Source organism: Cyrtonyx montezumae, unplaced genomic scaffold (assembly GCF_038088225.1).
Source record: "Cyrtonyx montezumae isolate F1298 unplaced genomic scaffold, pur_monq_1.0 scaffold_0, whole genome shotgun sequence".
Taxonomy (NCBI): Eukaryota; Metazoa; Chordata; class Aves; order Galliformes; family Odontophoridae; genus Cyrtonyx; species Cyrtonyx montezumae.
In genome coordinates, this window is record NW_027071824.1 from 32,483,913 (window position 1) to 32,509,173 (window position 25,261).

General features: G+C 39.9%; 2 protein-coding genes across 2 annotated transcripts in view; both read left to right on the forward strand.

Annotated features, from left to right (window-relative positions):
• The first annotated feature begins 1,059 nt into the window (after window positions 1-1,059).
• Window positions 1,060-18,529, forward strand: RAB32 (RAB32, member RAS oncogene family). The gene is made up of 3 exons (XM_065731655.1): window positions 1,060-1,393; window positions 15,640-15,917; window positions 17,346-18,529. The coding sequence occupies exons 1-3, from the start codon at window positions 1,165-1,167 to the stop codon at window positions 17,493-17,495; spliced, it is 657 nt and encodes a 218-aa protein (XP_065587727.1). The 5' UTR covers window positions 1,060-1,164; the 3' UTR covers window positions 17,496-18,529.
• A 4,383-nt stretch (window positions 18,530-22,912) lies between these two features.
• The window catches only part of ADGB (androglobin), a 68,976-nt gene continuing 66,627 nt past the window's right edge, over window positions 22,913-25,261 (forward strand). Inside the window, exon 1 of the mRNA XM_065731814.1 lies at window positions 22,913-22,998. Coding sequence (XP_065587886.1) covers window positions 22,928-22,998 — 71 coding nt within the window. The 5' untranslated portion in view covers window positions 22,913-22,927. The remainder of the gene's footprint in view (window positions 22,999-25,261) is intronic.

The following is a 25,261-nucleotide window of genomic DNA, read 5'->3' on the forward strand; positions in this document are numbered from 1 at the left end:
AACTAAGTGACAATCTCTGATTTATTTTATCCAAGCCACAGATTGTCAGCATAGCAAAGGAACTAGTATATGCAGTGAAGTATTATTAGAGCAGGATAAGCTGGTGATTGGAAGACATGATAGTGGCCTTTCGGTGTCTAAACAGAGGCTATAAAAAAGAAGGGGACAAACCCTTTTGCAGGGTCTGTTGTGACAGGACAAGGGGAAATGGCTTCAAACTAAACTAGAATACATTTAGATTGGATATAAGGAAAAAGTTTTTTTCATTATGAGAGTGGTGAGGCACTGGAACAGGCCACCCAGAGAGGTGGTGGATGCCCCATCCCTGGAGACATTCAAGATCAGGTTGCTCTGAGCAACCTGAATGAGCTTTTGATGTCCCTGTTCACTGCAGGGAAGTTGGACTAGTTGCCTTTAATGGTTCTGATTCGGTGTTTCAGCTTCCCATTGAAGTCATTCCTCTGCTCCTCATTCTGTTCCTGTGCCATTGCCCTGCTGCTTGTGGCAGCAGTTGTGGTGCACACTGGTACAGGATCACCCCAGTGTTTTACCCTCAAGTGCTGTGTTGAGGTGTTTCATGCAGAAGGGTTGGTAGCAAAAGAGAGGATTTTTGCCCTTTCCAGAAAGATGCAATCTGCAAACACAATACTACACAGTCTGAGAGGCAGAATACCTATTATATGTTGATATCTAAGTATGTGCTTGCTCATTTACCGCTTGGCCAGACGCATCTATCCGGAGTGCAGTGAGAAACCACACGCTTAACTTAGAAACTGCAACACGTTGACCTGTCGGTGCCTGGGACGGTTTAAGTTGTTCGGCGTTGTCCCGCAGACTGTCCCTTCAGCTATCCGAGCCCTCAGGGACCCAAGGCCCGCGGTGCTCTGCAGCCTGCCCCGTGTGCCCGGCTACGCAGCAGCAGGAGGCGGCCGCTTTCGGCCCGCAGCAGCGGCCCAGCAGCACCGACCCGCCCCAGCCGCAGGCCCGGCCCACCTTCTGCCCCACCCCGGACTTTATAAGGCGCGGAGTTTCCGCGTCCTGTGACTGCGGTCAGGTGGCTGCGGTGTTTCCTTTTTTTTTTTTTTTTTTCTTTTTTCCGTCCGGAGTGGGGCCGGCTCTGCGGAAGAGTTGTTGGAGGCGAGTTCCCGGCCGGGCCGTGCAGGCATGGCCGGCGGGGAAGGGCCGGTGCCCGGCGTAGCCGAGAGCCGGGAGCACCTCTTCAAGGTGCTGGTGATCGGAGAGCTGGGCGTGGGCAAGACCAGCATTATCAAGCGCTACGTGCACCAGCTCTTTTCCCAGCACTACCGGGCAACTATTGGGGTGGATTTTGCTCTCAAAGTCATCAACTGGGACAGCAAGACCCTGGTGCGGCTGCAGCTCTGGGACATCGCAGGTGAGGGACGGGGACCGAGGGAGGTGTGCTTTGGCTCTGAAACCTGCTGCCGGGGCTTCCTGCGTTCCCTGTTACACCCAGCTCTGCCTTTGAGGTGTGAGTAACACCAGTGCGACTTAAAGTATCAAACTGTGTAATGGCGTGGTTAAGTGCTTATGCTGAAGTGTTAAGTGATAGTTGGCAAACGTAACTTTGCTGTAGCTCGCAGGCTTTTTAGGGATCTATCAACTTGTTAATCATGTAAAGTTGGTATTGTGTTTGTCTTGGTATGTAGGCTGGCTTTTAACCTGCAGCTCCCTTTTTGGGTTCTGCTCTCTTATGTATGGAAGTATCTTATTTCAGATACTGTATTTAAACTTACACTGGAAGATACTAGGTTAGCAACTGATAATTACTGTTTCCACGAGCATGCTCCTTTGTCAAGTGGAATTTCATGGAACAGGAAGGGTAACACAGCTGATATATCCCTGTGCCAAACCAGCTGTGGGTTGCTATCAGCTGCTTCTGCTTTAAAAATCATCCTAAAACACTTCAGCTATGATTCTTATACTGATGGGCCTACTTCCTACTATGATGTGCTGAAACACACAGTAGATCTTTCCGCTGTAGGAGAAACTAAATTATTTTGAAGAGCAGGGGGAAGACTGGCAGGGTTTCTCTTGTGGCTTCTTTTTGCAAATCAATTTTCAGCTTTTTTCAGTAAATTGGCAGTACTGGTGCAAGCTGCTGCAGCGCTCTGGCTGTGTTTTAGCAAGTCTGGAGCTGTAAAGATAATGATGATCCAGGCTCTTGGTGTTTGGCTACTGTTTAAATTCTTCTCAGCCCTTGGTTTCTGAGGCGGGGAAGACTGTGCTCTTCTGAAGTGATCTGTTTCAACAGACTAAGCAGAAACTTAGCTGTGCTTGTGACAAAGTTTGAATTCAGGTGTTGCCCTACTAAACTAAATGACTTTTTAGTGTGGTGCTTGCTTTCATACAAAACTCCTGACTAACCTTTCCTTTATGAAAATAAAGCAAAATAGAATGGTTCTTCTATTTGTAATCCAAACTTGTATGTTGAATCTGGTAGATTAATTGTTCTGTTTCCAATGGACTGGGGGCCTTCTCCCAAGAAGACCAAGTACAGCAGAAGTAAGTAGTTCTAGTGATATTTAACTGAGCAGTGCTCAGATAGTATGACAATAGCAGTACATCCACCTTTATAACTCAGGGTCTCCATTTAAGCATTAACTACTAAAATAGAAGTGAATTTAGTATCCACGAGGGTTTTGTGGTCCTAAAACTGCAAGTGTAAAGATGTTGGAAAGATGTTCTGCAGTTCAGTCTGTACTTCATGAGCCTTTCTCAAGACCTGAGGATGTGGAGGTGATCACAAAGAACTGGGCTGAAGATGACTTCTATATAATCCCGGAGTATGTTGCCTAAAGCATGTGTTGTAAAGCATTTGAGCATATGACAGTCATTCCCTCTTACCTCATTAGTGCAACTGTCTTCTGTCTTTCAGTAGCTCACAGATAATTTTGTCTGCTGGTGTGTAACAAACAGCTTTAGATCTCATGAAGAGATCTAAATTTTATGGTAAGTAACACTTCATGTGACTTCCCTGTAAGCCATGTGGTGCTGGCACTTTGAATCAAGTTTGATGTACTTAAAAAGGCTTCTGAACATGAGTCAAATCCCTAAGCAAAGTTTGTACATTATTTTTCACTAGGTGAGCTTGTAGTGTTAAGTTCATTATTAAAAGCTTTCCTCAAAGAGCTGTGTTCTGTAGGTAAACCAGTGACAGAAATGATTTGTGTCACTCATTCCATCAGCTAAGGATTATAATGCAGATACAGTGTTGGCTTCTGGTGTGAATGTAGCCAAGCATCAAACTGATGAGTGTTGCACTGTGTATTGCAATGCTGCAGGTTCACAAATGCTTTCAATTTATTGTGCTAGCTCAGGTTTTAGTCATAAATCTGTATAGCTGCCTGGTAGGTGACAACAATTTTATAGTGTCAGTTCTTTTCTGGAGAAAATTGCATTCCTTTGTATTGTACATCAGAAAGGCTGATTCCTGCAGCAGAATCAAGGTTTGGGTGTTAAAATAGTGAAGGAGGAAGAAAGGAACTGTTGTACCTATACTTCCACATTCACTAAATACTCAGGCATTTGTTTGTATAGACACAAGTAATAGTGATGAGTAATAGAAATGAGAAAGCTTCAAAGGCTGCTATCAGTCACTGTCAAATGACCTTGTCTGCTGCATGAAGTATTCTGTTCAGCCTTTTTCAGATTATCTGCGTGTTTGTACAGGAGCAAAATTTCTAAATCTTAGTTGCCCTTAGGCATTACTCTTTTTCATCTCAGCATGTGAAGTTATGCTAAGCAACTCTTCTAGGATAAATTCTGAACATGTTAAAAGGTTAACCCTCATCTTCAAAGGACATAATACATGAGATTCCCTAGGAGATAGGGATGAGTCATTGTGGTAAAGAGGTACAAAAACTAAGGCACTTTATTGATAGGGATGTTTTTAAGCTCTATTTCAGCGTGCTTGAGATTTGTATTTGACAAATATGCTGTCTTCATCAGTATACTACACTGGCCACAGTGCAATGAAGGAGGTCAATAAAGCATGCTGATAAAACTTTAGACTATATTGAAAAAACACCTTAAGGACTTCCTCTAAATCAATCAGACTTTTGATTTGAACTAGTAAGAGCTGTGAGTGAGTAGTTTTAGCCTTATAATTACATTGGCTACCATTGTCAGTCGTATCAGCTTATAAAAATGTGTCCAACTCTCTGGAGGGTTGCAATGGTAAAAGTTATAGATGACCAGTTGAGCTTGGCTTCCCTTCACGAATGTTACTCATGACAACTGCTAGACAAATCTTTCTATTCAATAGCTTTCAGTGAGGAAGCCATGAAAAATAGGAAAATGAGAGCAGGAAGCCATGGCTATGGTAGAAGACAAGGGAAATGCTGAAACATACTTCACAGTAGGAAAAAGAAACCTGAATGAAGGATTTGCAGTGAGACAACGATGGCAAAAGGTAAGTCTTATAGCCTACATACCGAGGATTACCAAGCTGTACCTGACATATCTGCCCCAACTGAGTTAGATCTCTGAAGAGGCAGTGTGCTTCATGGCTACATATTTTTTGATCTGCAACTTTGCACTGTTGTATATTTTGCTGACCATGTTTAAAAGATGCTCAAGCTGCCATGTGAGAAATGTTTCAACTATGAGCAGTTTTATCCTGTAGTTTACTTTTGTTCTGCATTTGTGCTGTTGAGGTGCCTGAAGGACTGCTGAGTTGCTTCGAGGTACTAGTTGCGGACTTGTTTCTTGCAGTGTAAACTGACTTCTTATATGTGCCTGGAAGTGAGCACAGGGTGGAGGCTGTGGGTCTAGGCATAACCTGCCCACAACTGTGCTTTTGCATTCATTAGTTAGTCTTAAGAGTGACAAATGTGAAAGGAAGAGTGAAAACTATGCATGTAAATAGTAACATCAGAAATGAATGCAAAACTTGGAATTCAGAGCTTTATTTAAGAAACTGGCAAGTGATCTGAGGAAAGATCATGATTTATCTGGTGATGGAGGTTTCGGGTGCAGCTGCCTTCACCTGAGGATGGAAGCACTATCACTCTGCTAACAGCTGACGTAGGTTAGAAAGCTCTGTCAGGAATACTCTGTGGTGAAGTTCAGAGTGATTGAAAAGATCTGAAAGACCCGTGACTGATCTCTGGATGCTTCTTGCATGCATACATGCAAGAGTAAATCTTATGTAAGAATGATAACTTAATGATGTTGGCTGAAAACATGCAAGGCTAGTAGACAAATTTTCAGGGGAAATGTAGGCCTTCTCATTTGTAAAGGCATTAAAATGCTTTCTCAGAAGCAGAAGAGATGAGAAACTGAGCTGAAGATATTACTGTTCATTTCCTTCCTGAAACCACCCTGCTGTGGGAAATCTTGCATGGGTGTCCTTTCCTGTGACTCCTCTGGAGCAGCAGGATTAGCATTATGAACTTTCACTTGACAGTGACTTACTTTACTTGGAGCTCTGCTGTGAAGTAGTCCAGTTTAGTGCTAAATGTGTTAAACTTGTTCTTTTTTGGTATGTCTCTAGCTGTCAGGCATCCATGAGCACCACGAACAAGTGACATGAGTGATGGTTGTTGATCTTGCTAATAAAGCAGTTTCCTTGCTTTTTACCAGTAGGGTACTTATCATTCACAGCTGAAGGTTCTGCTCAGTACACTATACAGCAGTACAAAATGCTGCTTCTGTTGTCTTAAACGCCTACAAGTCCCTGTGCTGGTTGTTAGAAGTAGAAATTCCATAAGCACATGGAAAATGTTAGGCTTGAAGCTGGGGTTAGGCAGTTAAGTATGGTGACTTTGATTGTGCAAGGCAGGACTGTTCAGTTACATTTCAGTTAAATGGAAAGCTTAATAGATGTTCTTACAGTATCTTGGAAATAAGCTTAGAAATTCTTCATAAGCTTTTCTGGTTAACCTGAACATAATAGGTTTAGGAATTTGATCTTAAAAGTCCAGCTGATCTAGTACACACTTAAAGCCAAGATTACTGTATTGATTTTTAGCAAGCACTCTTAATTTCTATTCACAAAGAAAATATCACTTAATTTTAGTCACTGATCTTCAAATCACCGTGGAATATGTAGAACTTCAGCCTTATTTTCAAGTAGACAAGGTTTGTATCAAATAGCAGTTGCTTAGATGTTTTATTCTGTACAAAGCCCTAGTAAAATACTTCTGTAGCACTCAGGAACAGAGAACATTGAATGGATTCATTAAACAGGAGGAAAGAAAGCAAATGGGAAGAAAATGAGCATCTAACACAACTGTCAATGGTTTTGGGGTTGGTGCAGCCTGGCTCTGTCATGATTGGGGTGGGAGGACTCACAGACCCATGCCCTGGGAAGGGGAAAAAAGATAAAGGAGATAGGCCTAAAAACAAAACAGCCACAATGATCTGAGGAGGAAAGCTAATTTACTAAAAAATACATTGGAATTTTAAATAACACAATATAATACAATATATTAAATGAGAGAGTGTCTGAAAACCAAAGGCCTTATGCTAATGCTGAAGGTGGGACAGCTAGGGAGCACCTACTGCTGGGTCAATCCAGAAGGGAAAAAAACTGTCTTGTGACATATGAACGGTTTTTATCTTTCACTCTGAGTGGAAAATGGAAAAATGTGAAACAATGCAAAGCCCTCCATAGTTGTTCTTCTCTTCAGAGATGGGTGCACCCAGAACTATTGATGATCCATGGAACTGGAGCATTAACTCTTTAACTCCCAATGCACTACAAAAATCATAAAACCATGATACACAACATAACAAACTTTTGGGTCAAGTTACTAAACTAGAAATCTGTGCAGAAATCCACTGACCAAAATTGATTATTAAGCTATTTTTGAGGCAGGTATTGGCTGAGTTCTTGCTCTTCATGCAATACTGACTAAGAAATTAAGCTATTTGACAAGTCAACTGTTTTATTCTTCAGAGATAAACTGATGTAGGCTGTGTTATGTTTTTCATTGTGTGTAGTTTGCACAGATGCAGACTGACTTTTATCAACTTATCTTACATCAGTGTTCCATCTTAAGAAACTCAGTAACTTTGCCTTATTTGCTGACACCCACTTGACCTTTTACCAGTTGGGATTTCTTCATATGGACATCATGTCTGGGTGTCACTGAAGTGTGTATACACAACTATGTGAGTTGGCAGGTGCTTTACAGGGGTTGTTCAAAGCTGGTTTTACTTCCTGCATTTTATAAGATGGATAATTTTAGCAGCCTGGCTCAGGAGTTTCAATGTTCTGTGTAAAATATTTCTTCCCTATAGCAGCAAGTAAGGACAGTGGAATTCAGTTTCAGAGCTGCTGGAGATTTCTTCCTTCAACTCCAGCAGCAATCATTGACCTGCCTTTACAGTTTGTGAATGTTTTCCTCCAAGTACTCAGGCTGGAAGTTCTAAAGAGATATGCCATGTCAAAAGGAAGCAGTTTGCAATGATATATAGGATTAATTCTTGTGGAATTATTGTAGGTGTTACTGCTTACGCTCTTCGTACTAGCAGTGACTTGGAGGTGCAACCTGCTTTCCACATTGGTAAAATGTACAGTTTTTGAAGCTGTCACCTGGCTACAGATATGCAGAACAGAGGTAGATGTGGTGCTAAGATGATTCTTCAGATGTCAGAGTTTTATAGAGCTTGTTTAGAAGTAAACGTTCTAACTATGGCTTGAGAAACCATAGTACACTTTGAGTAGGGATAGCTTCTAGGCTAGCAGTAAACTCAAGCTACTATTCCTTACTATATGAATTTTGGCAGCTTTTCAAATAATATTTTTAAAAAAAGCCTTTAAGTGTCACTATTAAGAGCTTATGGGAACTTGTTATTTAAATGCTCCTGGAACAGAGTACTGGGTAGAGTGAAGTGGCAACTACTTGATACAGAATTCCAGTGGCACACTGTGTGCCATGACACATTGACTGGTTTAAAGATTAAAATTTTTTAGTCTCGTGATAAAGTTGTTCTTGAGACAAAATGATTGTGGAGTTGTTCTCCTGTATTGTGAAATGCCAGAGTGCCATACAGCATCACTGTTAACTACACAGTGCAGCTCTTGCTGCATGACAGTGTGCTGAAGGAGGTGAGTTGGGGGTATGGGGCATAAAGTGGCTTAACTCTGTCAGGTAACTTGTTATATCAAGTCTAGTTAAAGTAAAATAAGAGCCACCTATTTTTTTCCACATATAGTATATTTGATGTCTAGTTAGAAATTAGTTAATTTGGTTGAGCATAGTTTCCTAGGGACAAAAATTCACTGTTTATGCAGGATCTTTCTGACGTCAGTTTGTCAAAGGTGCAAGCAAAATGAGTGGAGATAAACCTGTGAAACTTTCTTCTAAAAACTGTTAGAATCCTACATACTGCTGGATGAAGCTAGTTGAATTATAAGATCTTGCCTCAGAACTTTGGTTGCCTGATCTGGCTTTAGCAGCTATATTAACTCACTGGATTAGCCAAAGGCTGCAAGCGTTAAAAATTTCAGTCTCAGTGTGAACTTCCCTATGAGAGCTGTGAATAATTTTAGAGGAAGAATTCTTCCTGCTTAGCTTTCTTAGTAGAGGAGAATGGTGTACTTCTACAATCTGTAAAGATGTTACATGTGATCAGTTTTCTGGACAAAGATGCAGTGTCTGGCTTCCAAGCTCTTGTACCTTGGTGCTTCTGTTGTTTCATTGATTAGCTACCAGAATTTTCAGATGGAAAAGCTAATACCTGTTCAGATTTTGACTATACTATGCAATGAAACTGGGTGAACACTTTCTAGCGTTTTAGAATGAAACACTCCTAAGAACATCAAATTATGACCCAAGCAACATGCTGCTACCTCATAGCTGGCATTAGTCAGTAGTTTCAATGACTGCAACTAGTCCAGAATAAATCTCTTATATACACACAGTATGTATTTATATATATAGCATTTGGCATACTCTGGATATTAGGTCTGAACATTCACTCAACAGAACCGCACTTTGCAACTTCTTTTGCAGTATGAAACTGTCTAGTGTAAACATAACTAGAGTAACAAAGATCATGTCTTTCAGTTGAGTGTCAGATGAGTAGGGATGAACTGGCTGGTTATTTTTTTTTAGTGGAAAGCCTTTATCTGAGGGCTGTGGTATGCTTACTCTCAGGAAGTTATCGTTCAAGTGGTCATTAATTTTTTTCCTATGCCACCCTTGGTAAGAAAGGATACCACAAATTCACTTAAATTATCTGGGGCTTCTTTTTCTTGTAAATTGTAGGCGCTGCAGACAATGACACTTTTTAGTACTGCCTAATACAGGAAAATGTAATATTCTTGTGCTCACTTTTTAACCTCTTAACATTTATCATCAGAACCACAAATACCAAATATTGCTTTTACTTTTCACTGCTATGAAAGTAGAACTTTCACTAGTTACTGATTCCTAATATCTACCAGAGCTGCCATTCTGGTTTAAGTGCTGGGTAATCTTCCATGTATGGCTTAATGAGGAATGTAAAGACAACTAGTACTGACCATTTTGGAATATGGCTGCCTGCTCTCTCTCAATCTACACTGCTTCCCATGTGGAAAAGCAGGCAAGTCACTTGAGCATGTCCTGTAAAACTGATAGTGCTTTGGTTAACCTACTTCTTGCTGAATAACAGACTTGCTCTAATTGAGTGAGACAGTTCTGGGACAAGCTGTCCTAGACTGGGGAGAGAGTGAGGGGAGAAATACTCTCAGCAGTGGTGGGTGGCTTGAAAGTAATGTATTAGTATATCTTGCTAAAAAAGTACCCCTGGTCAGCATGTACCTGAACCTGGTGGTGATAAAATGTGTTTTCAAGTGTCTGGAGAATGTGGCAATACATCCTCAGGGCAAGCCTGAATATTTCTCTTGCATCCTACATCTGGCCATAAGACCAATAGGCATCCAAAGTGTAGTCTGTTCTTGCCTGTGGCTCATTAAGGATTTAAGTAAGTTTTGAATGGGACAGCAGTTCTAACTCAGTGATGGCACTGGGCTGCATGCCCAACCCTTTTGGATGGTGCTGTAACTTAAATCTATGGTACTACATGATGTGAACTGTACTGAGAGCTGGAATTGTAAATAAGGAGCTGCTACTGAGATGTTCCCCTGACGATATGTAAAAACTTGACCCCAGATGTCTGGAGAGCTTGAGGTTTTAATATTCTATATAGCAGCACTGCTGAAGGAGGAGGGAAAGTGCTCATTACTCCAAGTAGAGGCATGACTAAGAAGAAGGAGTTTCATCTACTGTTTATTTTTTAATTCTTTCCTGTCTAGGTTAAGTAAAAACAAATCTTTGTCCTTAAATTAGTTGTTTCAAACCAGCTTATAGAGTTCAACACTGAAGACTGAACTCTTAAGTGTACAGCATATTAGCACAGTTACACATTTAGCTAGTATGCTGTGTGGTTAGTAGTCAGAATAGTTGATAGCAAGAACCTGAGAGCTGATCAGAGCTTTTGTGGCTCTGTTATGGATGTTTTGGACCTATGATGATGCTTAGTGAAGTCTAAAGGGACCTAGGACTTTTTTTTAGAAGGGAGTTACTTACAAAGGCTGAGCTAATGTTCACAGATCTTTGGTTTTATTTTTTTTCCCCTGTGGTTCATTAAAGAAAGCTTATGATTATATACATCCAGAGTATTTACTTGCACAGACCTATTTTGTTCAAGCGTGTACAAATCTGCACTGCAGGGTAGCTTGATGCATTTTCACTATCTTATCACAATAGTTATTTGCAAGCTTTTTCCTTGATAAAAGTACTTCCTACTTTGCATTGTAGGAGTTGGATAGTGCCACTACCAAGTATGAGTTAATTTCCAAACAGACATCTAGGTGATGTTGTTATTAAGTAATGTTCCACAGTGATCAATATTGATGTTGCAGCAGAATTTTTGCTTAACAGATTTCTACTGTTACTAGCACTGAACTTCTGTTTTGGAGGAAACTTGTATCAACTTAGAGATACTTGTCTTTCCAATGTGTTAACATGTAAATAACGTCGCCCTTTGTGAATTTTGACATGACTTCTATTAACCCTTGGGAGTCATGGTGAACAGCTGATCCTCCTTAAAAAGGAAGGACTTCATTCTGCTTTTCCCAAATTAACACTTGTCTGCTTATTATGATTTATTAGGCATTGTGATACCAAAGTTTACTGCAATATTTAAAACTGTACTTGCAATTTTGCTGCTGAAATAATAGTAGTATAACTGCAACACCTTGGCAGGATGAGACTTATATGAATACTATACTTTCCTAATTGATTCAGTGGAACTCTAACATTCTTCACTACTGTAAAGAAAGTATTGCTGGATATCTCTTGGCTTGGTTTTATAGATTAAATATTTCTTATATGGGCAATGCCTTTCAGAATTCTAAAGGACAGTGTTAGCAATAGCTGCTTGGCTTTATTTGCAAGCCTAGTACCTAAATTATTTATCAGATGTTAACAACTCCTACTGGGTCCAGTGGGGAAAACTATAAAAACTTGTGGCAATGGTCTTCAAATTTATTTGCTGACTGTAAGCAACTGACTCTTCAGCTCGCTGTGCTTTAACTTATTGCATGACGTTAGCTTCAGTCACACTTGTATAGCTTAGGGTTACTTGATGCTGAACTGCCAGGCCTGTTTAAAATCAGATTTTGAGATCTGACCATCCATTGAGCTGAATAGCCTGTCTTCATCAAGAGAAGCTTATTTGTTTCACAATTTATCCAGATGTCAGGCATTTTTAACATACAGTCATCTTTTCCTTCCTCACTAGTGACACAATTTTTGGAGAATGTCATAACTGTTAATTTTGTCTGAGAGAGAAGTTGAGCTTCTAGTAGTAGTCTTCTTGATGAAGAAAAGAGCTTAAATGCATCCAATACAGCCCTGGTTTCTCAGAGTAGCATTGCTTCAGAATAGACTAAGATCAGTAGATCATACAAGATAAAGGATCTTGTTCTATGTTTCTGGCACTGTGAAATAAACCAAACCCTATCTTCCTAGCAGAGTGTATAGCTGGAAAAGTTTCTTCCATGCGTGTTACCATGAGTAGCCAGCAGTCATTTGCATGCTCAATTTGCTTTTCCTAGCTACAGTTACTATCCCACAAGCAGTAATTAAGATCAGCAATAATAGTAGGAGCACATTAAAAAGCCAGACCACAGTAAGTCATGCTGCTAAACGGGACTCCCTTGTATATTTCTTACATCGGGAAAAACTGCTATAGGAACTTAGTTGTTTGTGTATGGTACTTTCTGAAGTTTGTTTATATAGCCTTTTCTTGATTCTCGTAGTGATAACTCATCTGTTGTAGTAAGTGAAAGAGTTTCTATTGTCAGATTAAGCTACAAGGTTTTTTTTGTTTAGTTTTCAACTTAGCTTAGCTCTGTTACAATATAAGCTAGGAATCAAGAATAGCTCCTAGAGTTCAATACAGATTTAAACTAAGCTGAATTCCTGTGATGCTGCTGTAGGGAACCAAATTAGTTCCCAGTGCAGGACATTAAGCAATTATTTCACTTACTGCTGTTGCAATTACTGGAAGATATGGTGATGTGTGCTGAGTCATTTAGATGTGAAAACTTTGTGGTTAGAGAATGCAGAACTCTGCATCATATGCAGCCAGCTTTGTACCCCCAAACTTAACCTCTGATGCCCATGACTGCACTGTAGCATGGCCTGAACCCCTGGAACAGAATGGATACTTCTGTGCTACTTTCAAACTTGCATCAAAGCAATGCACCTACCAGCATGACTAATCCTTTATGTCCTTTCCATATTGCTGTGGTAACACACTGTTGCACTTCAGGCCTCTTCCTTCCATGATATTCTATGCAGTAAACACTAAGTCTAGTTTCATCTGGTCATTTAGCTTTTTCACCTCTTGGGTGTGATCATTTTCCTGTACTAGTCAGTGTTATCCTCACACATAGTAACTCCACTACAGTAAACCTTCTGCTATACTGAATTAACTCTTAATTCCTTCTCTTAATTAAACTAAAAACTTTTAATTAAACTTTAAATTAAAGTTAAAAAACTCTTAATTACTCTTCCTAACATATGCCATGTGCCTGTTACTACAAAAAACTCTTACCTTCTAGTCTGGTTGTGTTAGTGCTTGTTATCTTCATGGAATGGAAAGATTGTACCCATCTATATAGCTCTTCCAGACACATTTAAAGAGCAGTTTCATGGAGATCAATAGATAGTATATGAGTCCTAGAGGGGAAGGCTGTGGAATCTGGGGTAATTCAGAGAAAGTAGCACTCAGTCTGAAATATTTCATCTATAGAAGACATTAATCTGTAATGTTACAGTAGCATTTTTCTTTTCTGATTTCATTTCTATTTAAATTACACAAGAATAGGTATTGATGTTTTTACAGATATAAAGCTTATTCTATAAGGGAGGAGAAAAGAAATCAATCAGACTTCTCAAAATCAGGTAGAAATATGTCTAAAATTAATTTTGTGGTCAGCTGAAGGTCAAGTAGTGAATATTACAGAAAGCAGAGAAAATGCACACGGCAGGTTTAATCCTTGGACACAACTGCTGCCTCTTAGTAGGGTAACTGATCATGCTTACAGCATGTACAGCAGGCTGATAATCTGGGAATTGTGGAGAACTTTTAGCTTTCATATGCAGTGACTATGTTGTCATATGTCAAAAGCAGTCTTCCAACTAAGCAGTATGACAGTTTTTAATGTAAACATCTATAAACTTTGAAAAATTTGGATGATTTAAAAAAATCCACACATCTTCAACTGAGTAGGGATTACTGATGTGATTGTTCACTCTTTTGTATGCAGTGAATACAGATTTGTTTCTAGGCTACTTTGGAACTGCACTGAAGAAATTATTTCTCAGAATACTGAGGTTGGTACAGAGCACTATAGAAATTAAGATCATACTTTTTCCTTTGTGAGCTCATCCTGTGCTGTACAGGGATACACTGTCTGAGTTGAAGACAAGATTTGGCTCTCCTGCTTAACAGGAAATATCCCCATTACATAGGAATTGGTGATAACAAAACTACCTTCCTAGGTCACTCCAGCCTTTCTTATGCCCAAAAGGCAACACAAATTACTTCAGTACAATCTTTCTCACACTTCAGATGGGATGTGCCTCTTCCAGGGACAGTCAAAGATACAGGCTTGGTGCCCAGCTTGTTGGTCGTGAAAGTCTTAGGTGGAAATACAGCATCAAAAGTTGAGCTTTGAGTATCGAAGGGAGGAGCTTTCCTCCTGTGCATGTTTCCTGTGACCACAGAAGAAATACTCAGCTGGCAGTGAGTGAATTCCTGTTTAACTTCTGTTCCCCAAAATGTGTTTGTTTGTGATGTTGTTTCCTGCACCATTGTACTTTGAGGTTGACAGAGTGGAAGGGGGAAAAAGCCTCTTCTTAAAGCTTTATGGCTCTCTGGAAGCTACTATGGATTCTGAGCAATTCTACTGGATGCTCATTCTTCTCTGAAAATGCCTGTGAGGGATGAGCCAATCAGAGAGCTTCTGACATTAAAATAGCATACTCTGTCAAGTTCCTTCACTTAGTGACTTCTGATTCATTTCTGAGCAGGTAATACCTAATTATTCTAGTGGCTGTCCTTGATAATCAAATGTGAACTTCAGTGTTCATGGGGGGGGTGGGGGGGGGCAGGGGGAAGGACAGTTATGTTCCAAGTTAAAGTCCTTACTTAGCATGTATTTCACATGTTTTAGAATACTAACAGCTGAAGTGAAAATACACTGTAAAACTGAAATATAGTGCTGAAACAACTTTTCTTTCTTGATGTTTGAACAAAGTAGAAAACCTTTTTAGTAATCCAAACTTAGTGACATGTTCACGTCTCACACTTGATGCTGTTATGCTCACTCAAGTATTGTGTGACAATCTTCCCTTCAAAATGGGGAACCTGGCACTAATTCTACATCTTGACTATATTGACTATAAGAACTGCACTCTATTAAAAAAAAAAAAAAGCCTTTTCTGATGATTAGCTTGCTTCTGAATTATTATGAACAATTGTACTTTAATTATTCTGAATTATTATGAACAATTGTACTTTAATTATTCTGATCACCTTGTACCAAGTCTTGGGGCTGCAGTGGAACTCCTATAGTTAGAAACTATTGCAGAGAGGTCTGACTTTATTTTAAAGTTTATGTAGAACTACTAAACTAGCTCCTTTCAAGCTGTCCCTAAGGGAAAGTATCTTCAAAAGATGAGTCCTACGGACTATTCATTGGAACCTGTTTGCCTTGGTGCTTGCAGAAAACCTTTTCTGCCCACCAGAAAAATCTTGCTTTCTTAAATGTGATCTTGAAGCGGCTAGGTTTACATCTAAATCATTCAGAAACTTCTTTTGTGAGAAGAATGACTTATGTCTAGTTGTGCTGATAGTGTTTTTAGGCATTACTTCTCAAAAAGCATTACTTATATTTTAAAGTTTACTTGTCAGAAGTATGCAATTGCAACTTGTCACACATGAGTGTATGTAACTACTCTGTTGCAGTGACCTTACATAGGATGGAAGAGAGGATGTATAAACTGTTAAAGACCTAAATGCTGAACTTGTATGTACTAACTTGACAGTTTTTAGTGTAAACTGTGGTGAATGCAAAAATATAAAAATTGTCACTTTTTTCCTTTTTAGGCCAGGAGCGTTTTGGAAATATGACAAGAGTATACTACAAAGAAGCAGTTGGTGCTTTTGTGGTTTTTGATGTTACAAGAGGCTCCACTTTCGAGGCTGTTTCAAAATGGAAGCATGATTTGGACAGTAAAGTACTTCTTCCCAATGGCAGCCCCATCCCTGCTGTTCTTCTTGCAAACAAGTGTGACCAGAAGAAAGATGGCAGCCAGAATCTCTCTCAAATGGACCAGTTCTGCAGAGAAGGTGGCTTTATTGGATGGTTTGAAACATCTGCTAAGGTAAGCATTAAATAGATGTTAGTGTGCTTTGCATTGGTATGAGAGCAGATTAATACTGTCACATGGAAAGGAAATGCATCAGGTGTAGGAAGTGACAGTTCATATTCCAGTGTTCAGTGAGAAATAGAAGTGATGTGCAGGATAGTTCATTGCTAAGGAAGGCATATTTAGTTTAAACTGCATCTTACATTCAGATAACACTAATCTGAAAACGTTAATGGAATTCTTTAAAGTTTTTTGACCGTGCATGCATCAAGATCAGTGGTGTTCTTTAAATGTCAGTGCTAATAAATATGGATTGTACTGGCAAAAAAGAAAAAAACAATGCATCTTTCAGCGAAAATATTCCCATTGCAGGTTCTTTCTTCTCTGATGCATATAGGAAGTGGTAAGGCTCCAGATGAAGCATCTGCTTGCTTTCTACTATCTACCCAGATGATGTCACTAAACCACTGCTCTACTTTATCAAGTTGTGGCAAGACTAAACTAGGGAAAATCAAATTGCCCAGTTAAGTTGAAACTGTATCTAAGGGACAGTTGCTTTATTCCAAATAAAATTACTTCTTTGAGTAGTTTCAAATATTACACAGTTTTAATCAAACTCAGCTGATGTACATATATGCTTATGTTGGTTTAGTTGGAAGTGAAATCAATAGCTTCTTAATCTGATTGCCTTCATGTTGAAAAACCTTTAATTTCAAGTATCAGTGCATGACAGGGCAAGTGACTGGTCTGACTGAAAATTCTTTTATATTAAATGAACTTCAAGATACTTCCCTTTCCTTGGGTTACCTACTTCCTTCAATTGTTGCTGATAAGTTAGCATGAAGTGTTCTTGTGTGAGAGCAATTTCTGTCACCTGATGATGCATTTTTTTGTAAAATGATCTGTAAGAGGAATGGCAAGAAATAATTCTCTTCCTGACCACCTTAAAATAAGGAATAGGCATGCACACTGACTAAGGTACTAGCCTGAAATACAGCTCTAGCTGTCCTACATACACATTCTTTGGAGTTTAAGTTAAGGTACTTTTCAAAGCATGCAAAAGAAAATGGCCAGATAAGGCACCGTGACTTTTCTAGGTTTTTAAGACTGATTCAGAAAAACAGTATAATTGCCTGTTATCTTTCCTGATGCTTAAATGCAGTTTGGCACTTATTAGTTGTCCAAACATAGATGATTTATCCCTAGACTGCAAAAAACTTGACAGTCAAACTATCCTTTATGTATGGTGGGTCAGTAGCTTTATTAAACTTTTTTTTCAAAAGGCAGATTTTTTGAGTAATGTGATACATCTAAGTTGCTTGTGTGCTGCTGATGGCCATAGAGAAGTTTATAGTTGGCCAGCTTCTAAGAGGGAAGTGTGACTTTTAAATTATTGGGTTTTTTTCCTTTTTAACTTCAAATTCTTTTTTTTTTTTTTTTTAGGACAACATCAACATAGATGAAGCTGCTCGATTCTTGGTGGAAAACATCCTTGCCAACTATAAAACCTTTCCTAATGAAGACAATGATGTGGGAAAACCAAAACTGGACCTAGACCCATTGAAAGCAGAGAGTAAATCGCAGTGTTGCTAATGCTACTACTATTCAGCAAATGTGATGGAATGAGCATCAAGACTGTTCCTTAATGAAACTGCTGCTATGGTGCTGCATTGTGACAATCCGTATGGGGTGTCTAGTATTATCTGAACAGGTGATTCTTTTGGGTGCTTGCATACTCAGTTTCATGCCAAACAGGAGTATCTTGCAAGTTCTCACTCCTCTTGCTTGAGCGGCTGTGTTTAAGTCTGATTAATTGCTTACTTGAGAACACAAGGTAGTGTTCACACTCCTAAAAAGGAACAAAGACAACCTTCAGTGTCTACTTTGCATTCTAGGATATGTTACATTCAAAATAGGACTCACTCATGGCTTTAGCTGAACAGACACTTGCACCCCTACTGAATATTTTTCTTTTGTCACAGATAATGCCCTACTTTAACCTGACTTCTCACCTACATACACTTGTATTTCTGTCTCCACTATAAGGGTCTGTCTCCTTGCTAGCTCTCTTGGATCAAGGCTTTCTGGAAATCTTGAGGGGGCCAATATTGGTGTGTTCACCAGGACCAAGTGGAGTAGACTGCTCTCACCACTGTGTAAGAACATGATAGGTAAAGGTAAATGAGTGTATTTAACGGGAAGGCACTATTATATAAATACTAACAAAAATACATCTTCAGCTATTTAAATATTACTTTCAGCTAATACTTTACCTGCAATCAATACAGTTGCATTTATGGTAATTTCACTTGTATTGACACCTAGAAATAAGCATCCAGAAATCTTTTCATGCACTTGCACAAAACTTTAGCAAGAATAGATAAAATAAATACCTTGCTGTCCTGTAACAATGAACTTGTTTCTTTTTCCATCTTTCTGGAGATGGTTCTGATTATTCTGAAGAATAAATGCCTTGGAAGAAATAATTCAATTGGATCTTTGTAGCTTGTTAAAAATCCCATGCCTCCTTTTTTAATTTTAGAACAGTGTTGCACTCTTCTGACTACTCAGAGTTGGTGAACTGGCTTACCAGTTTGTAGATCTGTTTACTGAAATGCTTGCTTCCTTGTTATACTCCCATGTATATGGCATTATATGGCAGCAAATGGAAGATAAAAAGGAGTAGAGAACTTCAGTAATTGGTCATTTCCCTGGAATTTCAGCTCTGCTAGGCTGAAACGCTTTTGAGCTCCTCTTAATTTTAAATGGCTTTTTCTGTCTTGGTACCTCACTGCTTTTGGCTTCAGAATTCTTAACTTGCTTGGTCTGATGGTACTGATGTTTAAACAAACATCAGCATGAAGTATGTGCCAGATTGGATATACTTTAATCTGTATCGAAATAACCTAGGCTGTTGACTTTTCTAAAGAGGAGCAACATTTTTTAAGAGACAAATAAATAAATTTGGGCATCTTATCTTGTTGGTGTATGCTTTTGAGTGAATCTCCACATCATGTGTGCCACCCTATATGAAGTTGTTTTCAAATATCAATGTAAATATTTATTTCAATAGTTGCTACATTAGAGGCTTCTGTTAGATTACCACAGTACAGAATAGCATAAACCAAAACTGTGTTTAACGAACTGATGGTTATAAGTTAATTCAGATAAGCTAGGCAACCTCTTAAGATCCTTTCTGATATCTTTCTCAAAGCAAGGTCCTACCAGGCTGTTCAGGCCTTTATATAGTATTCTAGTCTTAAACATTGTGGCAGACTACATGACCTACAGGGAAGTTGTTTCAATGTCTGACTGTCCTCATGAGCTTTAATCTAGTCTGAACCTCTGATTTATGTCCATGGTATCTCATCTTTCCATTGCATAGCACTAGAAAGAATGCATCAGTTTTGCTTGTGCAAATCAGCTGGACATCTGAAGCTTGATAACAGGCTTTTGAAAGTTGAAAGTAGCATAGTTTCAGAAAGCAAGTTGTATCCTATCTGTGTTCCTTGCTTGCTGACTTGGGTTGTTAACTGTCCTAGTTAACCTGGAACTACCATAATTTTCCTGTTCTCTGCAGAACAAGTCAACTTGGACTGTAAATCCTGATTTCATCTCCAGTGAACTGTCTTTTAAACTTAAAACATAATTAGTGGAGCATTTGTACAAAATGCTTCTTGTATAAATTGAAGTTTATGATGGGAACTCCTGACAAAATGTGACTTCATATTCAAATGGCTTTTGAGCTTAGTAGGCTTACTGGACCCATGCATTGACAGGGAAGACTTTTACTACTTGAAAAAGGTCAGTTCTATATCTACTGTGGTTAAAATTAGACTGTTTATAATATTAGTTTCTTGAATACTTACTTGACTGCAGAAATTGCCAGATGTGTTAGACTTCAGGTTGTTGGTTTTAATTTGTTTTTTCCTTAATCATGCAACTACTGTGCTCTTTCTTATTCTTAGTTTTTGAACTCAGCAGAATGAAAATCAGGCTGAAGCTTTGGAACTCTACCTGAATACTTGAATCTTCACAGTTACAATGTATCCCTGTACAGATTAGTTTTGAATATTAGTACATTCAGTACACTTGCAGATGACACCAAGTTGGTGGAGGTGCCAGTCTGCCTGGGGGTAGTGAGGCCCTACAGAGGGATCTGGACAGACTGGACTGCTGGGCTGAACCCAATGGGATGAAGTTCAGCAAGGCCAAATGAGGTCCTGCACACACAACTCCAGGCAGTGCTACAGGCCTGGGGCAGAGTGGCTGGAAGACTGTAGAACAAATGGAGCTGGGGGGTGCTGGTTGATGCTTGGCTGAACATGAGCCAGCAGTGTGCCCAGATGGCCATTAAGGCCAATGGCATCCTGGCTTGTATCAAAAATAGTGTTGCCAGCAGGAGCAGGGAAGTAATTTTTTCCCTGCACTGATGTAGTGTGTTCAGTTTTGGGCCCCTTACTGCAAGAAAGACATTGAGGCCCTGGATTGTGCCCAGAGAAGGGTAATGAAGCTGGTGAGTGGTCTGGAGCACAGGCCTTATAAGGAATGGCTGAGGGAGCTGGGATTGTTGAGTCTGAATAAGAGGATGCTCAGGGGAGACTTTTTTGCTCTCCATAACTACCTGAAAGGAGGTTGTAGCAAGCTGGGTGTTGGCTTCTTCTCTCATTTAACCGGTGATAGGATGAGAGGGGTTGGCTTCAAGTTATACCAGGGGAAATTTAGACTGGATGTTAGGATAATCTACTTTGCAAGAGAGGTCAGGTGCTGGAATGGGCTGCCCAGGGAGGTTGTGGAGTTTCTGACCCTGAAGGTGTTCAAGGAATGTTTAGGCACTGTGTTGAGGAACATGGTTTAGTGGGAACTCTTGGCGACAGGTGGATGGTTGGACTTGGATGGTCTTGTAGATTTTTCCAACCTTGGTGATTCTGTGATTCCTGTAAAACTTCCCTGAACTGCAGAGTAACTGTGATTGGAAGGGACCTCAGGAGGTTGTGCAGATCAGCATCAGTTCTAGCGGAGTTACTCATTCAGTTTCGTGTCTCCATAGTTCCATTGGAAGGCTAGTGCTAATGTTCAACTACCCTCATAAAGGGAAAAAAAAAACAACACAACAACAATACACCGAACAACCCTTGTATTTCTAAGTGGAATTTTGTTCTGATTTGTACAAGTATTGTCTTGTCGCTGGATGGAAGAATCTGACCAGCTTTAGTCTCTCCATCAGATATTTCTGCACACTAGTAAGATGTCTGCTCCCATGTTTCCAGGCATTCTCTTTATTTGTAACTTCATAAAAGTGCAAAATATTCAAGACTAAAGAGCTGAAGTAAAAACAACAGTTGACTATGTAATGGTTTAAGGAACAACAGGAAATAATGCTAATAACTACAAAAAAAAAGTGTTCTGAATTGCATCTTAGAGGAATGGTGATCATGATGCAACCCATTAATTGCTATGGTAAGCATGTGTTATCTCAGGATCTGTTCAGTTATTGCTAGGGATTCCTGACAGTCAACTGCACTGTTATTTTATAATCATATATTTGTTTCCATCTGTAAGACTGCATCTTCCTCAACATCTTTCCTTTTCAGGAGGTATCTGTCAGATACAGTTAGTGGCCAATGAAACAGTTGATTTGACCTTACGGATTTTTTGTCAACTGGGAAACAGGTTTTTGTGGTTTTTTTCTTTAATAAAAAATCAGATCAACTCGTATTTCCAGACAAACTTTCTTTACAGAGCATTCTCCATGAAATCATGTTGTTTTTTTTTTTAAAAACACCTTGATGCAAAATTCTAGAATCCTTTTTACTTCACAAGCCCTGTATGTATGTGCTTTTAATGTTATCACAAATAAATGTACTGTAAAATTTCACACCAAAAAAGGTGCATGTTTAACTTCGTATTTAGTAATTATCACTTAATAGAGCCAAGACGGAAGGGCTTTATAGCTTAAATACATTCTTGCTTTCAGACCTTCCCTCTTTGCCACCCAAAAAAGCTTACAGATGTGCCAAAGCATTTGTTGTCTTTCACAGAATAGTATTTACAAGAATTACATTTGCTGAAATGCTGCAAACCTTGCTTGTCTCCTGCAGTGTGAGGTCGGGGAAATTTCTCTGAAGGGGAAACCTGCCCCAGGTACCTCTGTATCCTTGAGGGAGGCTGACAGACTTGTGTTGGTACTGAAGTTGTAAACTGGGGCTTACCTCTGTGTCTGTCAGGATTCATCTGTGTGTTCTGATCAGTGTTTGATAGCATAATCGGCTGGAGATGAGCTGTTCTGCCTGAAAATAAAGAAGTTAACCAGAGATGTTTACTTGATTTTCAAATGAGAAGTGTCTCAAGGTACCTTATTTAAAATGAGTGCTACTGGACATAATGCTGAAGGAAATGCAATGATGCTGAAGTACTTTGTTTTGTAATTTAAAGGTATATATTTGACCTTCTGTCGTCTTGATATAAATCAAGATTTGGTACTCATCTAAAGCCTTTAGATGTAGCAAGGTTACATATTTTGCCTTCAGTCTTCTGATACTTGTGCCCTTATATGACTTGACAAACTGATTTTCATATTTCAGGAAAGCTTAGCTCGAATAAGACTAAATGAAGAGGTATGATCTACATGGTGATTCTATGTCTTCAGGTTTTTGTTTTTCAGAGCTTAAACACCATCCAAGTTCGGTCTTTTTCTACAGAGCTGCTTTCTGCAAGAATTTGGGTTACCACGTTTTACAGTAAGTAACTGAACACCGATACCATTCTCTAGTCAGTTTTCCTCGGCTACAACCACGCGCTTCGTGAAGACCGGCAAAATCCCCGCAGCCTTTCAGCTGGCTTCTGCCTCTGACCTGCACGACAGGATTTACTTCAGCTTACGCACCTGATGCCTCCCTTCCGCAGAGGGAGTCGCGATGGGGCCGGGCGTGGGCTGACCCGAGGGGCCCTGCGCAGCGGGGCGGAGCTGGAGCCGCTACCCGCGGCGCGTCGGGTAGCCCGGCAACGCGGCGGACGCTACCGCGATGGCCTCCAAGGGCAGCAAGAAGAAGGAGCTCGGGAGCCGCAGTAGCTCCAGGATGCTGGGCGCCAAAGAGTAAGAGCCCCAGGAGTGAGCACGGGGTCTCGGCGGGTGGTAACTGCCCGGGGAAGGGGGAGCCGCCGCTGGTTCGTCCCCTCGAGATGCGCGCTCGCATCCTGCGTTCTGTCCCGGCCCGTGAGGGGACAGAGGTGCGGGTATGGAGGATTCGCGATTCTGGGCGTGTGCACAGAGTTAGTGCGGGAAAGTTTGCATGCTCGAGTGGGTGCTTAATTAAAGTAGATTTAACGGACAAGGTAGGGATCGCTTTTATTTTGCTCGTTTTCGTTCTTTAAACTGGATGTCCCGGTCGAGCATAGGGGCCACAGAACGGTTGAAGTTGGCACAGACCTCAGGATCCTACCCCTGCTCAAGCAGAGGCACCCAGAGCAGGTGCCCAAGGCTATGTGTCCAGGTGCGGTTTGGAGATCCCCACAGCCTCTCTGAGCAGCATATCCCAGTGCTCTGTCACCTGCACAGTGCAGAAGTGCTGCATGATGGTCAGACAGAACCCCCTGTGTTCCAGTTTGTGCCCACTGCTTCGTGTGCAAGTTGTACTTTCTTCCTCCTGTGATGCTTTTCGTCCACCTATCAGGTTATGCAACAAAAAGATTCTGTGTATCAGAACGTATGTCTTGGAGCTTGAGGAGGGTCATAGGACTGAAACCACACAGTGCACGTGATGCACAGGTGCTCACGTTGTGATATGTCATTCTGTATGTGAGGGACAGAATGCTGGCCACAGCTCGTACTGTGAATCATCAAATTATGGAAAGGCTTGAGCTGGAAGTGACCTGGAAGATTACTGGGCTTCAGGTGCATTAGATTTATGAGTAAGAAGCATTAGAGTTCAGGTAGCAAGCAGACAGAAGACAGTTTTTTTCCTGAAATAGTTTTTGAGGTTTAGGAAACTTGAGAACTTTAAATCTGGAAGATGTTTTGGGAAATATGCAACCTTCATTTTCATCAACTAGAGGAACTCAGCTGAAATTTTCAGGGCAAAATGGCTAATGATACATCACATTAGTTTCACTAAATAAATAGAAAGTATTACGTTTCATTCACTGCTTTCATTTTGGTCTATGAATTTGGTATTTCTATGTTTTTGGCAACTTTCTCAGCCAAAACTTTATAAACGTGCATGCACGGGACAGCCAGGAATCAGACAAATGGTGTTTATGGCACTGAGGTAAATGTGCCCATGCCCTCTTCTTCCTTTCACTGTCATAAACAGAAATATCAGTCTTATCACTTTATTTCTCTCTTGAAACCAATCTTCGTAAGCTCCTTTCTTCTTATTTCGTATCTATCCACCCAGCCTTTTCAACAAAATATTTTGTTTTCATACTTGTTTCACATTTCACATCTGGATTCACATTTTAATATCCTTTCTGTTGTAGAGGACAGCTACTATCTCTCATTCAGCCCCCCTTTTCCTCTCTTCATCCCTTTGCTTAGTAGCTCCTTTTTATTTTCTACTTTTAGCCACAGCCATGCAGTCTCTTGTATTTACCTTTGTATCTATATACAGAGTATATAAAAATAATTTTGGTCAGTTTCTAAGCTGGCAAGGACAGTTATTATCTATTTCCCAGCACAGACGCTTGAAGTAGTGTTTTCCTGCCTTGCACTGTGTGTTAAATTAATTGGGCTGTCATCCCCAATATTTTGTCCTCTAATAGTCATGTTTATAGATATGGGTACTATTTTTTTTCTTTGAGGCAATAAACATTTGTAATTTTTATGTACTAAAATGGTTAATTCTTTCCCATATCATGCAAAATGACAGGTAAAAGAATCAGTCATATGAAATGATTTATTTGTATCAGAATATCTGGAACAGTATCTTTCTTATTCTTTAGTACATTGCTGCTTTAGGTTTTATTATATAAGATCACAACTAGATCACAAAATCCTTTTCCCTGAGTCAGGTTGAGACTAAGTAGTATCTGATTACAATTGGGTTGAATGGTGTTAAGTTTTATAGAAACACCTCTGGAGTGTGAGTAGGAGATATGCCCACAAGATATTAGAAATCTCTTGTTGGACCTAATAGACAGTAGACATGCTTCATTTCTCACTCCACAGTTATCTGCTAATTGTAATGGAGCTAATGTCTAGTATATGCCAATGTTAATTTAATGTTAGCACAGGAGTATTTACGTGTTTCTCTGGGGCTGTTTAACACAGAGAGGAGTAAGGAGTAGCTTGATCACCTTTTGAGCTGATCACGGGCTGTACACTGTCTCCACACTGGTAAAAAGCAGTGTACTGTATTCAA

Coding starts and splice junctions, on each gene's coding strand:
- RAB32 (XM_065731655.1), top strand. CDS start 1,165: ATGGCCGGCGGGGAAGGGCCGGTGCCCGGCGTAGCCGAGAGCCGGGAG. Junction 1,394..15,639: donor GCAGCTCTGGGACATCGCAG/GTGAGGGACGGG, acceptor TTTCCTTTTTAG/GCCAGGAGCGTTTTGGAAAT. Junction 15,918..17,345: donor GGTTTGAAACATCTGCTAAG/GTAAGCATTAAA, acceptor TTTTTTTTTTAG/GACAACATCAACATAGATGA.